The 15,273-nt window shown below is 37.9% G+C and overlaps 2 protein-coding genes across 4 annotated transcripts; one reads left to right on the forward strand and one right to left on the reverse strand.

The window, feature by feature from the left end:
- Positions 1-216: 216 nt before the first annotated feature.
- Positions 217-3,808, reverse strand: LOC111811137 (protein LOWER TEMPERATURE 1). 3 transcript variants are annotated; one of them, XR_015411978.1, is made up of 6 exons: positions 3,632-3,808; positions 2,913-2,958; positions 2,256-2,370; positions 1,955-2,044; positions 785-906; positions 217-538 (listed from the first exon to the last, which is right to left on the reverse strand). XR_015411978.1 is itself a non-coding variant. In XM_023697878.2 (6 exons), exons 1-6 carry the CDS (start codon positions 3,731-3,733, stop codon positions 500-502), a joined length of 486 nt encoding a protein of 161 aa, XP_023553646.1. In that variant the 5' UTR covers positions 3,734-3,807; the 3' UTR covers positions 217-499. The 3 variants fall into 3 exon arrangements, 2 of the variants coding, with proteins under 2 accessions (XP_023553646.1, XP_023553647.1); XM_023697878.2 differs by having other exon boundaries at positions 1,983-2,044; positions 3,632-3,807; XM_023697879.2 differs by having other exon boundaries at positions 785-888; positions 1,983-2,044; positions 3,632-3,806.
- Positions 3,809-7,613: 3,805 nt separating this feature from the next.
- Positions 7,614-15,132, forward strand: LOC111811608 (KH domain-containing protein HEN4). Its single transcript, XM_023698538.2, has 7 exons — positions 7,614-8,476; positions 11,638-12,081; positions 12,194-12,469; positions 12,798-13,097; positions 13,197-13,279; positions 13,560-13,671; positions 14,459-15,132. The coding sequence occupies exons 1-7, from the start codon at positions 7,835-7,837 to the stop codon at positions 14,594-14,596; spliced, it is 1,995 nt and encodes a 664-aa protein (XP_023554306.2). The 5' UTR covers positions 7,614-7,834; the 3' UTR covers positions 14,597-15,132.
- The last annotated feature ends 141 nt before the right edge of the window (positions 15,133-15,273 follow it).

Below are 15,273 nucleotides of genomic sequence, written 5' to 3' on the forward strand. Positions count from 1 at the left end.
GAACTGAAATTGTGCGAAAAGTCATCGCAAAGATATTGTTGCAAGTTTTACAGAAGATAGATTAGAATTTACTTTACCAAAGATGTTAGTCCAAAGGTGTCATCCTACCGTTCGTGAGGTCGGGCCAAGGAACCTGTTGTTGTAAATGTACTACGACACTGGAGTTGACGGTTAGCTCTTAACTGACATCGTAGCTAAAATTCAATCGTTCAAAAATATCTCAAAGAATTTGGAAGGTTTCAATTATGGTTCAGAAAAATACCCTTTTCTCACTTTATCCCTAAAATTTAACAGTGATCGTTTTCTCCCATCATCAAAATGAATACAGATATCCATGACTAACTTTTATTCTCCAAAACCACCGTCATTTCAACTTTCAAGTATACTATATTCCTAACTACACGTATAAATGTCGAGAAATGAGTCAACCATAACGTCGAGGTTTCACCTGTGCTTGTGTTCATGGAGATTGCAGATGTTGCACTCTCTTAGTGGTTGGCTAACCATCAACGCTTCTCAGGCGAGCAATTAAGTCATCCTGCACCAGGTTGGTTGGTCAAAGAATTCTCAAACACACCATGATCAATAAAGCTTGGAACTTGGAACATGTTCGAGTAATTTTGCAAAATGTCACTCCAAACCAATTTTGATGATATGAAAATTGCATTTAAAAGTATAAAATTAAACAATAACTCGATTTGAAAGGGAGTGATCTTAAACAACGTTTTAACTATTTCAGTCTTACTTATTTAACTAGATTAATTACAATATAATATATACTTGCCTTCCTTCCTTTCAGCGAAAGGCCTTTGGCCTTGAGAAGGGCACGCAGCCTCTCTACGGTCAAACTCTGTAGATCCTTACTCGGTGTTGCACTGCTTGATGCTCCTGGATGCATCATAGCCACTATAATCATCACATTTGGAACACAATTCTAATGAAACTATAAACTGATATGTTTTTTTAAAAAGAAAAAATAGTCGAAAGATATCATCCCTTGAATGGCTTTCTGTTAGGAATCACATATCTCCACAATGGTATGATATTGTCCACTTTGAGCATAAGCTCTTGTGGCTTTGCTTTTGGGCTTCCCCACAAGGCACCATACCAATGGAGATATATTTCTTACTTGTAAACACATGATCATTCCCTACTTAGTCAATGTGAGACTCTCTCCCAACAATCCTCCCATCGAACAAAGTACACCATAGAGTCTCCCCTGAGATCTATGTAGCCCTCGAATAATTTTCAGATATATCATGTTGGACATATTTCTAGACGTTAATCACCAGAGGTATGATATGCTGGGTTCTTGGGGTGGGACCTTTTCTCTTTAATATGTAGAACAACCATTATCTATAATACGGGAAAAGTATCACTACCTATATATTATAGGTACAGAACTTTTTACATGTGGTGGATAATGGTTCTACATGTTAAAGAGAACAAGTCCCCACCCGGCTAGGGGAAATTTCTCTTGTTCTTTCACTCAGGAGGAGTCAGCACATAGGTATCACCTTTTTTCTCTATACACAATTAATATAGGAGTCCAGGAAAGCACCTGATCTGTATAATGCTTAAGAAAAAAAAAATGTTGGGATGTCGAGATAATTCGGGAGGGGGGTTTAGGAGGAGGTTTAATACTTTTGTTTGGGCATCAGTCACTAGACTGTTCCGTAATTATGACATTGGTCTTGTTCTTTTATGTAGGAGTCCTTTTTGTAGTTAGCATCCGACCGTGTTTTTTTTTTTTTTACTTGTTTTATTGTACCAACACATATTTTCAATAAAAGTCCAGTTTCTTACCAAATATATATAACTCTTATGAAAAATATTGGGATTACATGGGAAAATAATTTTAGGTAAATAAAAAAGACACAAAAGCAGGATTTAGTTAGCTCTCGTGAAGAACATCTACAATGAGTAATGAGTCAGTCAACCAGGCGCTACTTACTTTCTGAACACGATCGACCACAACATACCTTTGGTTGAACGTACTTGTACGGCCCTCTTTGCTCTGCTATCTGAAATTTTTTCACCAGCCCTGGAAATATCAGGGTAGCATAACTAAGACTCAATACTATGTAGATACCAAAACCAAATTATGTATTAAGCACATGTGAAGAAACGCCAATCCATTGTTTGTTTCCAATGCCACATAAGAAAATGCAACAAATCCAACAGTTTCAACTAAAAATGACCAACTAGCAACCTAAAAAGATCATCCTTTTATTTTCATAGAAGGATCGCGGTACCTCTTTCGAGAAGACTCGGCTGCAGCTACTCCCTTTCCATCCTTTGAACTGGAATTTTTAAGCATTAAAGATCTAATAAGTATATTCTGCTGGTTTGTCTTTATTTCTTGATCCTCTGGATGCAAAATGGGTGTAAAGGTTTACCACGTTTTGCTGTGTTCATAATAGGTAACTTGGCAAAATAAATATAGCTCTTGCAAAAAGGAATATAGCTGCATCAGCAAGAACGATTCGAGGACACAGTTGTACAGCCTATAGAACCGATCTTGTTCAAATAAGGTCATGAATTAGCGAGAACTATTCAGTAGGATCATTATTTAAGATGAATCTCAGATTTCATGCCTGATAATGTGACTGTAACATCCACAAATACTTGTTGGTTTCTCCGCGTACGTTCATAAAATCTATAAATTAACAAATCAGCAACCCTAACTATAAGAAACAAATTTCCAGTTCCAAAGTTCGTAGCGCTCTGCACAAGCACTATGATTATCCTTGTTATTTTCTTCCTCAATTCTTGTGTACATCAAATATCTGATGAATAATGGTTCGTTCTTAAATACTTATGTGTTGCGTTATGGTATGTCTACAGGCTTATGTACTTAAATTGTTACATTATGTTTAGTAAAACGAATATTTGGAGAAATAAAAGATAACCTGGGGGTGAGGTATCATGAAGGCAGATATAGACTCGCATACTTCCCTGCACGAACATATTGAAAAACATATCGTTTCAATATAGATATGAACCACAATAAATACACACAAATGACTAGAAAGTACCAAAGGTAAAAAGAACAAGGAAAAGAAAGAAAGTTGATTTTTAGGCAATGATAACACAAAAAATACCTTTATACCATAATGTGGTTATAAATCTTCCAACATAATGGCACGCATACATCCTACAGTTGAGACTAGATCGAAAACGAACTCAAGAACTCAAACACTCTAATCACCAAAATGCATTATAACAAAACCTAGCCATGGATAGATTCAAAACTTCTGAAGTTCTTATACCTGCAAACAACTGGTCCTTGATCACTAACATTATGGAAGCCTAAAAATGGCATTAGGCAACCTAACAGCATCCCTTAAAAGCACGAGAGAAGCTTAAAGCAATCTTTTATAATTTAAAACGTAGATAAATTCACTCACTCCTGAATGTGCGAACAGACTCAAATGCAACACAAAATTGTATAATATCCGTGGCTTCAGGTCAAAATGATCGATTAAACTATACATAATTGTCCACTAACTAAAATTTTCCTAATGTAAACGTATCAAATATGAGAAGAGGATACACAAATTTGGAACAGAACAGAACAGAAAACAAAAGAGCATGATTTCAAAAGAGAAAAAAGTGCAAGAAGCATTACCGGATTGGAGGACGGAACGGTGGAGGAGAAGTAGCCATGGGAAGGAAGGTCGCCAAGGAACTTGGAAGCGCCGGGAGCGGAAGAAGAAGCGGAAGACGCCATGGCGAGAAACCCTTGGACAGTAGAATCTAGAAAGAAAGCAAGATGATCAGTCAAATCTGTGTTAAGAACTTTGCGGCCTGCTCGCTCTTATTTATATCAAATCATTACATTTATTACATCATTATTTGGGATAATACAATATTTTTAGCACAAAAAAATAAAATCAATTGATAATTGATATAATAATAAATATGAATTACAAATATTGTGGAATTTAGTATCGTATAAGAATATCAAACCCAACGAATGAAAAGGCACGGGTGGTCGTAAATCACGAGCTCAATGATTAATGAAGAACTGGGTCAATCGAGCTACTTTTGAAGAACTCGATCTTTAAAATTAGCTGAAAACTGGTTGTGAGGTTGCGTTGATAAACGAATTGGGTCGTGGGTGTACTAAACATAACTGAAGGGTCGGGTTGTTGTTGGAGTTGACTAGGTTGTGAATTGAGCAGCTCGATTGTTGGATCTACTAGACGAGGCTAATCTTCGCTCGTGGGTTGTTGGGTTGACCTGATCTAGTAGATCCTTTCATCTTTGCTCGATCGTTCGGTTCTATTTTCTCTTCTAATGTTCCTTTGATGATACTTCAACGAATTTCTGTCTTACAACGTTTCTCATTGGTGTACCACCACAACTGTGACGGAGAGAGTGAAGCATTGAAATCGACTTTGATTTTATTTAGAATTAAATAATTCTAGACATTAAGCAAACTTATACCGAAAGAAATATGGAGAAAGTTCTTGCTCTAGCTCCTTTAACAAACTCTCTCTACCGCTCTCCTCATCAAGTCCCACGTTTGCCGTTAAAAGTCAACCGGTCTTCTTCCTATGCAGGTAACACCCTACTTGTATTACCATGGTCTTCCGAGTCGGATATGTAATACGTCCGACTTCACACCAGACATCCGACTTTCACTTCCCCAACTCCAGGGGCACATTCTCACCCCTGACTCACCTCTTCAACATCTATAAAAAAGCTTGCAGCTCATACCCTTTTTAATTTGATTCGATAGGGCTCTTCCAGAGTCAGAGCCCCCGGACTTAAAAGCTTAAAAGGGTAGTTGCCCTAATTGATCCACCATCCCCGTGGACGCTATGTTATCCGAACTCCCAGCATCAATGATCATCTTTGCACTGGCCAATTCCGACATAGATTCGGAATACTGCCTTTCATCTCCTCCTCCTTTCTGTTAACGTTGGCTCACGTTCTTGAAAATTCCGTTTCAGTAGGCTTCACATGTATTGACCTTGTGTTTGAGTTATAGCGAGGAAGACTTTATAGAAAAAAATAAATAAATTAATCATTAGAGAAGCTAGAGCAAGAAGATTAAATAACCGACAAATATTTCTCCATGTAAGTTTGTTTAACCTTTAGTTTTGTTTAATTATAAATAAAACTAAAGTTGGTTCCATGTTTTTCGCTGCATGAGCGAAACGTTCATTCCCAATAGTATAAATCATATAGTGGAGACGTTCATAAGAAATAATAACGTTATCGGTAATTAGTCTATCAATAATAAAAGCACTTTGGTTGACAAATATGACTTGATCAAGAACGTCATGTATCCTAATTAGTAAGTCTCACCTCGTCCATTTTTCCTTTATATATGTCGTTCGGTTGGATTTTTTGGACATGTTTTCTAGTGCCGTTTTTGATGTTATCGGAGGTAATTGAGATGAGTACAGCTACTCTTTCATCAATTTAAAGTGAGATGTCTCACGTTAGTTGGGGAGGAGAACAAAACACTATTTACAGCGGTGTGGAAACCTTCCCCTAGCAGACGCATTTTAAAGCCTTAAGGGGAAGCCCGAAAGGGAAAGACCAAAGAGGACAATATCTGATAGCAGTGAATCTAGACCGTTACAAATGGTATCAGAGCCAGACACTGGACGATGTGCCAGCCTTCTTGCTATTCCCCGAAGGGGGTAGACACGAGACGGTGTGTGCCGGTAAGGACGCTGGGCCTCGAAGGGGGTGGATTTGGTGGGGTCCCATATCGATTGAAGAAATGAAAGAGTGTCAGTGAGAACGCTGGCCCCCAAAAGGGGTGGATTGTGATGTCCCATAATGGTGGAGAGGAGAACAAAACACCATTTATAAGGGTGTGGAAACCTTCCCAAGCAGACACGTTTTAAACCCTTGAGGGGAAGCCCGAAAGGGAAAGCCCAAAGAGGACAATATCTACTAGCTTCCGGAAAGCCGAAAGAGGACAATACCTGCCAGCGGTGGATCTCGATGTCGTGGACCCATCTAAGTTGACTCAAATTACAAAAGATAGATCTAGACTAACACAATGATAATTTTGCGACTCTAGCTTAAGTGAACCAACTAAGACAATAGTAAAGTCACTTAGTTGGATAAATTGAATGAAGTATGAACAACATGTGCTCTAATGTTCTGTGTTATTCTATGACTTATGTTATGTTGATTTATATTATGACCTATGTTATGATATGTTATATTGTAATTTAGGCTATATGAGATGCTTATATCGGGGATTTTGTTGTGACTTCCATGTCATATGATACATAATACCTCTATATGATATCTCATGCACACTATGTTAGCATGTTGACTTTAGGATTACGAAATAATGTTACACAACGTATGTATTCATGAAACTATTATTTATGAAAGAACGAATGTACAACTAGCATCATACATTTATGTCATGATTTAAAGTTATGAGGACTTCGTGTATTTTTGTATATCACGTGCATTAGGATGTTTATCTGTTATGATAAATAAGGACGCGTACAATACAATATCTATCAACGTCATGATATTATGCGGGCTCATTTCTCTTGTGGGTTCGACGGACGACATAAGCGTGCACTAGCTGATGGACAAACCGAGCGGGTACGTATGCATCTGCCTTGGGGATCCATGTTGATATGTGGAAATCACTACAAGGGGAGTAAGATTCAGATTACCTTGTTGATCGAATATCTCAAGGCAAGAACATTGTTTGAGATTTGAATCACTCCACAAGCAAGATCGATCATATCTAGCTTGAGTGATTTTTATTGATCAAATATCTCAAGACAATAACACTTGATTGAGATTCGAATCACTCCACAAGTAAGATTGATCATGTCGAGCTTGAATGATTCTACATACAACCTAAACTACATAGAATTGCAAAGAAACTTAGCCATTAGCTAACGAAGAGCACAAATGCTTCTTCTACTCACAAATACAACGTACATGGCTTTATATAGCCTCAAAATGAAACTATTAGAGGCATTCCAAACCTAAACTATATATAATTGCAAATAAACTTAGCTATTGGCTAGAGAAAAGTATAATTGCTTCTTTTACTTGCAAATACAACGTAGGCTTTATATAGCCTCAAAATGAAACTATTAAAGGCATTCTAAGAATTGTAACATTCATACTTAATGACGATAATTAACCTAATTGTAACTTAAATAAATAAAAAGTCTTAAAATACATTAATGAAATACAATAACTATAAATTGTAATCCATCCAAAATTTATAACATGAAACTTCATTTTCTGAATGTAGCACTTTTGATAATTTTAACAATATTTTATTCGCATCTTCGTTCAAACATGTTGTATGATTAATGTCTCTTTGTTCATATCACATGTGCACAAACATGAGCGTGTGTAGAAAAGTACTATACATCCAACATATTTTTGAACGAAGTATTTATCATAGATTACAAGTATTTTTGGATTTTTTTTAATTGATATTATTAAAAATTTTAAAAGTTGAAAAAGTATATTTGAGATAAATTTAAACTAGTTTTATTTATTTAGCAAAAAAAAAAAAAAAAAAAAAAGAAAAAGAAAAAAAAGCAGAAAGCCGAATCCAGTGTAACGCGCGCAGGCGTGGTACCCTGCGTCTCGGAGTCTTCTCTTTCGCCCATTATTGTCTTCCAATCCAGCAAAGAACCCTATTTCCCGTCTTCTCTCTGTTCCACTCCTTCTGTAACAGTCACAGAAAACACCAAAATTCGATCCAATGTTCAGTTAAGATTGTTCCATTCTTCCACATTTGTTTGCAATAATTGTACTCAGTTTCTTCAACAAAATTCTGTTGGTTTCAAATAAGGAGGGAAGAGATTGAGAGATGGGAAGTAACTTTCCCTCTCTTCCATTGAAGCGATCAGTATTACACATGCCGGCGACTGGAATGGCTGATACACACGTCGGCATGGCCAATGGTTCATCTAAGTCGAAGAGGTCCAAGCAACCTCCGCCGCTCATCATTCCTCCGGGCCATATCGCGTTTCGAATGCTCTGCCACGCTTCAAGAATCGGTGGGGTTATTGGGAAGTCGGGCTTTGTGATAAAGCAACTTCAGCAGTCCACCGGAGCGAAGATTCGCGTTGAGGAAGCTCCCAGCGAATCGCCGGACCGGGTTGTTACTGTGATTGGTCCGCCGGCACTTACCTCCAGGGTGTTCCTGGATCAAAACCCTAGCGGCCCTGGGGCTAATGGGGAGGAATTCGAGGCGTCGAAGGTCCAAGAGGGGCTTCTGAAGGTGTTTGAGAGGATTTTGGAGGTAGCAGCTGAGAGTGAGGGGGTTGGAGTTGGTGTCGAAGTTGGAGTTGTTTCTTGTAGATTGTTGGCGGACGTAGCTCAGGTTGGGTCAGTTATTGGCAAGGGAGGGAAGGTCGTTGAGAAGATAAGGAAGGAGAGTGGGTGTAAGATCAGGATTTTAACAGATAATTTGCCGGCTTGTGCAGGACCTTCTGACGAGATGATTGAGGTAAAGAAGAAAAAACATGTTCCTTTTCTTTTGGCTTTATCTCTCAGGTTGGAGGTTGCTGTAGTTAGATGAATTTATGGGTTTGATCTTGTGACACGGTGTCATGTCAAGAGTAAAATTAGCTCATTGCTTACGCTGAATTCAAACTTCTCCTAAGTTTTTTGGTATGGGTTTTAGCTATCCGGTGCATTAGGCTTAGCTTCATTCTTTTGGTTATTTGATTTGATTGCATCAGACGCGAAATGAAGAAGAAAGGAAGGAGGTGGGTAATTACAAAAAAAAATTAGGAAGGAAAGTTCTGAGATCCCACATCGGTTGGAGAGGAGAACGAATCATTCTTTGTAAAAGTGTGGAAACCTCTCCCTAGCAGACGTATTTTAAAAATCTTGAGGGGAAGCCTGAAAAGGAAAGCCTAAAGAGAACAATATCTGCCAGCGGTGATTATATTTCTCCTTAGTTGTAATGAGATAATTTAGAAACCACTACGGTATAGATTTGCCCGGCGTGAGATATGAGAGTTTTTAGAGGGGTAGAAATGGATGACAGTGAAGTTCAATGCTTCTCGTCATGGTTTGTAGATATTAGTTATGTCTGTTTCAGTAATTGGAGCCATTATTTTGTGACCTTATTTGTTTTTTGTGTGTTCGTTATTAGTTAGCCGTATAGCCTCCATCTTCAATTTTTTTCAATTGCTTGACATTTTATTAAAAAGGAAACCCATGTTCATATAGATGATAGATGTTGAACTTGACAGTGTATAGATGGGGAAAAAACAACAAAATTATTGTTCTCCAAAGGGTTGATACTTAATCAATGTCTCTTGTTGAAACTAATATAAGGGACTGATAATACTTTCCTTGCTCCCAATCTCATTCCCTTATTTTGTCCATTCTTGAATATCTTTGATCTTAATTTGTCCATTCCATTCCTTTCCTTTGGTTCGTGTAAGATGCTTAGTTGATACACATGCATTTTACCACATAATGGAAAATAAGCTGAATGGTTTGCTTATAAAGGAAAAAATTTATAGGAAGGTTGAGCTCCTGTAGATTTTCATTATTTTTTTCAGTCAATCAATGTGATCTTAATGGAATTTGCTGTCTGCCATGGTGGAAGTGTTTTTTTTTTTTTTTTTTTTCCGGATTGTTTTTCTGAAAGAGTTAGTTATTTTATTTTATATTTTTGCTCAGAAACAAAAATGTATGACTGTCAGAAAGAAACGAAACAGCCTAGGAGCTGGGGAAAGAGGAATCCCACCCAAGGAAGCTAAAGGAGAGCTTTCAGTTAATTATTATGGAAAGGCTGAATTTAGAAAAGAATTTTGTGTGACTAGTACGCCACCCAGAGGAGGTGAGTTGTAATTTCTCTACAAAAAATATTAAAAAAAAAAAAAGGACCTATCTTCCAATGTTTTTGTTCCCGTCTAATCACATATCGTGAGTGCTTAAACCTCAACAAACCATAGACCACAAAATAAATTTAACTTCCTTTGGAATTTTTCTCTTCCAGATTGAGATAATAAGGGAGTACTTCAGTCTTGGGGCTGTTTCCATGAGTTTCATGAAGGCAGACTTCAAAGAGAATTTTCCCCTGCCTCGAGAGACCAAAAAACTCTGACGTTTCCTTCTTCCAGATGCTATATATCCTGCAATTCAACCAAACCAATCTAGCTTTCTACTTCCCTGTCAAAAAGGCCTATTTCAGGCCTAAATCCCAGTCCTTTCAATCCTCTTTCCAGCAATCCGCTATGGTGGCCTCCTCCTTGGTCGGTTTATTGATTTTTTTTTTTTTTAAAAAAAAAAAAAAAAAAAAAAATTCTCAAGGAATCTTTCCCTAGGCATCTATCTTTCCTGACTTCGATTTTACTCCATGGTTAGCTTTGAAATCCCGAAAATGGAAAAACGAAACCATTATTCGGGCTATATCAAAGCATAGTCTATCTTTGGATCTATCGTTAGGAGGGAGAGTCCTCCACTCTTGAGGATTCTCATCATAAATGCTTGAGATCACCTTCCTCCACGTAGCCTCTTTATCTCCGCTTGAGGAGGAGGGCAATATTTTTTTCTTGACGCAAAGCCCAATCCCATATTGAAGGGGAAGGGAAGTCTTACCCCAATTCACTAGGTGGTTGTAAGGCCGGCAACTACTACCATTCCAGAGAAAATTCCTCACGGATTTGTCGAGCTCATCAGTAACTTCCTTTGATGCTTGAAAACTGGTTGAGCAAGCATCAGACACACTCCCGTTGAAAGCGTTAAATTACTGCAATTGTCTATTGTTTTCTAGACTTGTCTATCATATGCTCCCAAAAGTTTGTGAAGTCTTGGAACCTTATTAGTGAGAAGAAGTAGAACTGAAGTAGATAGACTGGGATGCAGATTGGTTCCTGTTTTCCTATTTGATGAAAATCTCCTTTTAGACCAATAGAAATTTTGTATTTTACCCGTATTTTTTGTCGGTTGATATAATTTTTATGATGGTAGACTAGTTTTCTTTTGCAGTGGGATATTCCATTTTGTTTTATTTGTTTCGGTGTGCGTGTAAACATAGTACTTGGTTTGTGAGGAGTACCGAAGTAAAGAAGGTAGATCACCATGCAGCTTTACCCATGATCTCTTTAAAGAAAAATTTCCTTTTGGTCCTGATTTTGTTTCATCAAATATATATATATATATATATTGCAAACGATTTGTTTCCTAGAATGAGTATGAGTTGACCTCTAAATGAGTTTAAATTATGGTGGTCTTGTACCCCATATTTAAAATCCTATGCCCTTGACCGTGAGATTACTCAAGGTGTGTTAAAGTTGGCTTGGACACTTATGGGTACAAAAAGAAATTGTGACTTATGAAGGTTTGGTAGATCTTTTACTTTCATCAACTATGTTCCTTTGTTTATAGGTTTTTCATTCGCAAAATTTTGTTTTAGAAAATGAGTTTCTTGTGTTAATCCAATCATGACATGCGTGAGACACTTCTCACAAGTCATAAAAACTAAGTTTCAATTCATCTTATCACTTTCATATTCAGTTTACTACTGTTGAATGTATAATTTTTTTTAGTAGGAAATTACTTAGAATATGTAGAAGATGTTGGTATCTGCCGAACTATTTGCTTAAGACTACGTATTTGCTGTTGTGAATATACTATGTTTTCTGGCAGATAGAAGGGGATGTTTTGGCGATTAAGAAAGCGCTTCTTGCTGTATCTCGCTGTCTTCAAGACTGTCCTCCAAGTGACCAGATGAGAACATTTGCAAGTAGACCTTCAGAAGCAGTCATCCATGAGACTTTACCTGATCTGCATATGGATCATATTTTGCAGCGGAATTCAATTCCACCCATCTTTCCAAGCAGTTCAAGCATTTTTGCTTCAGGAATTCATTCATTCTCTCTAGATGCTGATGTTCTGTCCCCAGGAGGCACGAACATTTCGCAGCAGGAAGTTGTTTTTAGGATTCTTTGTGCCAGCGACAGGATTGGGGGTGTGATTGGCAAGGGTGGTACAATTATTAGAGCTCTACAGAATGAATCCGGTGCTACTGTAAGTGTTGGACCATCAGTAGTTGGTTGTGATGAAAGACTGATTAGTATTACTGCTTCTGAGGTGTGACATTCTTTTGTAGTCATTTATCCATCAGCAATTCCTTGTTACATCTGCAATCCTTTGTTACTATTATGTACCAACACTAATCTTTTTATTGTTTCAACTTGGGAAGAACATTGAATCGCGATACTCGCCAGCGCAAAAGGCTGTTGTTCTTGTTTTCTCTAGGTCTGTAGATGTGGCAATTGAGAAGGGGCAAGACATGAGCTCAGGGAAGGGATCGCCTGTTGTGGCACGGCTTGTTGTTCCATCAAATCAAGTTGGCTGTGTGTTGGGAAAAGGAGGTGTTATAATCTCTGAGATCAGGAAGGTTACAGGTACAAACATAAGAATAATATCGAGTGAGCAGGTCCCGAAGTGTGCTGCAGAGAATGATGAAATAGTGCAGGTGAGAATGAAATACACTTCGTTTTTGCTGGTGCTAAATAGTTATTCCTTCACTACCCCTACTTTCTTTGAACTTTTCACCCAGCCTCCCCTCCCAGGCGGCCCATGTTCAAATCCTCTGCGTTTATATAAGATATATTTTCCTTCTTGATTAAATAGTTTTCAGATGAGCTTGTGACTAACACGGGCTTTCCCGCATCCTTTGTTGGTATCCCCAACCACCCATTTACATGCGTTAATAATGGATTGAAGGCGATGCTAAATTTTGCAATGAATCTTGATGTTGTGCCCTTTATTTTTTTAGCTATTACATATTTTCCTTCTGACAGATTTCAGGAGAGTTTTCGAATGTTCAAGATGCTTTGTACAACGTAACTGGTCGACTGCGGGATAACCTTTTTTCTAGTGCGCTGAGTAATTCTGGAACAAGGAATGGCGCTGGTACCTCTATTTATCATGAGACCAGCCCATATGGAAGAGTAAGGGACCCCGCACCTCTAGTTCGGACAACTCCAGTTGCCACTTCTCATGGTAGTTTTATACAACATACTACAGCTCAAAATACAGATGACTTGGGTCTTTCTCATAGTTTAGACAGTCCATCATCACCTGGGTTTTGGGCATCGCAGGTAGATTCTCCTTACCACACCCCCCCCTCCGAAAGGGATGAAAAAACGGTTAGCCTTTGCCAATTCCAATTCTCTGTTCTTCTTTGTACATGATTGCAGTCTTTATCTGGAGTAAGTTCTAGGGACATGTCAGATGCTGGGAGAGGTTTGCCATCTCATAGGGGCGGAGTACAACATGGCAGGTTGGTAACACACATTCTGACAGTTTGAATATCTTTGAAATTTTAAAATATGGGCACTGGATCATCTTGTTGCTACATGTTCTCTCGGCATCCTCAATTTACCACGAACATGGGAACGCCGAAAGGCGAGAACCATCAAATTATATTTTAACGCTTACTGGATTTCTTTGGATTCTGTCTAGCTTGCGTGTAACTGGCATAGGAGTAGCACTCTGATGTTGCTTCCCAAAATTTCAAATCATCATTTCAAGACTTCTAACTTTTTCATTCATGTTGGCAGTGGGAGCAAAACTGCTGTAGTGACGAACACGATGGTCGAAATTGTAGTTCCTGGCGATGTTATCAGCTTAGTGTATGGAGAGAATGGCACAAATTTAGCTCGTCTAAGACAGGTAAAGACAATGTTTCAAGTGTGAGTTTCTTAATAGAATGACGAACTTCACTAATCTTGGTTATGGTTCTTTAAGTTACCTAAAATAGAGTCAGGTGTGTATAGTTAGTTAATAGAGATCCTGTTGAACAACATTTAGAGATGGCCAACATAAATGCATTTGGATCTAACAACCGTAATTAGAAAGTGATAAGAATTCATTAAACCACAACCGTAATTAGAAACGAGAAAATGTATTTATTACGAATGATGCGGGTCGGGTCGGGTCCATGGAATAAAATGGTACATCATTTATGTGCCGTTTGGAAATCTATTTGTTTGTTTTTTTTATATTTTCTTTGGGGGTTAATTACAAATCTAGTTCATAAATTTTGACGATGATGTCTGCTTAGTATATAAACTTTTAATAGTTTTGTCTCGAAAGTTTAAATTGCGATTTTATGGCGTCTATATTGTGAATTACATGATGATGTGACATGTCTATTTGATAAATATCGACTAATTTAGCCGAATATAGTAGCAGAAAGAGTTAGACTTAGAAGTAGCACGTCGAAATACACGTAACTATCCAAGAAATGAAAGACCCTTTACGTGTGCCTTTCTCGGATCGTCTTTTTTTCCTTTTGTATTTCTATTGTATTCTACAAACCATTTGTATGATGTAAGCTACTGCAGAATGTTGGTTCGTATATGAATGAATGATTAAACACATTCACTCCACTGCTGTCATTTTGTAGAACTGATATATGGTTAAATATCTATCTACGGTTTCCCTCTGGTTTGATCAGATATCTGGGGCGAAGGTGACGGTGCACGAACCCGATCCCATAACGAGTGATCGGCTTATCGTGATATCTGGAGCACCTGATGAAACCCAGGCAGCACAAAGCCTCCTCCACGCATTCATTCTCACTGGATCCTCATGACAAAATTTTATGCATAGCAGGTTTTTGAATCCCTCCCTCCCTGAAAATGTTGTACACTTTAAATTTCAACTCAGGGCGATAAGTTTATTGCAATCGTGTTAGTTTATTTTGTTTCCTGCAGCAGCCTACACGCCAAATTATAAATAGATAACCCTCTGACGCCCTCCCTTGAAGGAAAACAAAAAGAAGACAAGCTTGAGAACGTATTAATACATTTGTATGATTGTTCATTACTTGATCTTAACGAATTCTTTGTGATTGACTTTCCAAAGGGAAAAAAATGTAAGTAAAAAAAAAAAAAAAACCCTTTTGGTCTATGAATAGGGATGTTCGTGCGGTGGGAGTCCATGAATAGATATGTTCGTGCGGTGGGAATGGGGAAGGGGAAGCCTTCTCTGTTCTCATCCCCCGTACTTATTTCATTCCATCTCTGCAAAATTTTCTATTTTTCTTTGTGAGGATCGAGACGGGATTCCATGTAGTGAATTGACAGGGATCGGGTTCTCGGTTAAGAATTTTTACTATTCTTTTGGAAACATAGTTCTTTTAGTGTGTACATTTTATTTTTCAATATAAACTATTAATTGATTAGGGTTGATTCACTTATGTTATTAGAAATTTGAATTAAACTATTATCGATGGTGATTCACTCGTTATTTTAATAGGAGTTGAACCCA

Source organism: Cucurbita pepo, chromosome 15, assembly GCF_057944985.1.
Source record: "Cucurbita pepo subsp. pepo isolate OVF chromosome 15, ASM5794498v1, whole genome shotgun sequence".
Taxonomy (NCBI): domain Eukaryota; kingdom Viridiplantae; phylum Streptophyta; class Magnoliopsida; order Cucurbitales; family Cucurbitaceae; genus Cucurbita; species Cucurbita pepo.

What these genes read in the sequence shown, in the direction of transcription:
- LOC111811137 (XM_023697878.2), bottom strand. Translation starts at nt 3,733, where the DNA reads ATGGCGTCTTCCGCTTCTTCTTCCGCTCCCGGCGCTTCCAAGTTCCTT. An exon ending in TCATGATACCTCACCCCCAG is followed by an intron (nt 2,371 to 2,912) that starts GTTATCTTTTAT and finishes TTTTGCATCCAG; the next exon opens with AGGATCAAGAAATAAAGACA. An exon ending in GCCGAGTCTTCTCGAAAGAG is followed by an intron (nt 2,045 to 2,255) that starts GTACCGCGATCC and finishes TGATATTTCCAG; the next exon opens with GGCTGGTGAAAAAATTTCAG.
- LOC111811608 (XM_023698538.2), top strand. Translation starts at nt 7,835, where the DNA reads ATGGGAAGTAACTTTCCCTCTCTTCCATTGAAGCGATCAGTATTACAC. An exon ending in CTGGGTTTTGGGCATCGCAG is followed by an intron (nt 13,098 to 13,196) that starts GTAGATTCTCCT and finishes ACATGATTGCAG; the next exon opens with TCTTTATCTGGAGTAAGTTC. An exon ending in GGCGGAGTACAACATGGCAG is followed by an intron (nt 13,280 to 13,559) that starts GTTGGTAACACA and finishes TCATGTTGGCAG; the next exon opens with TGGGAGCAAAACTGCTGTAG.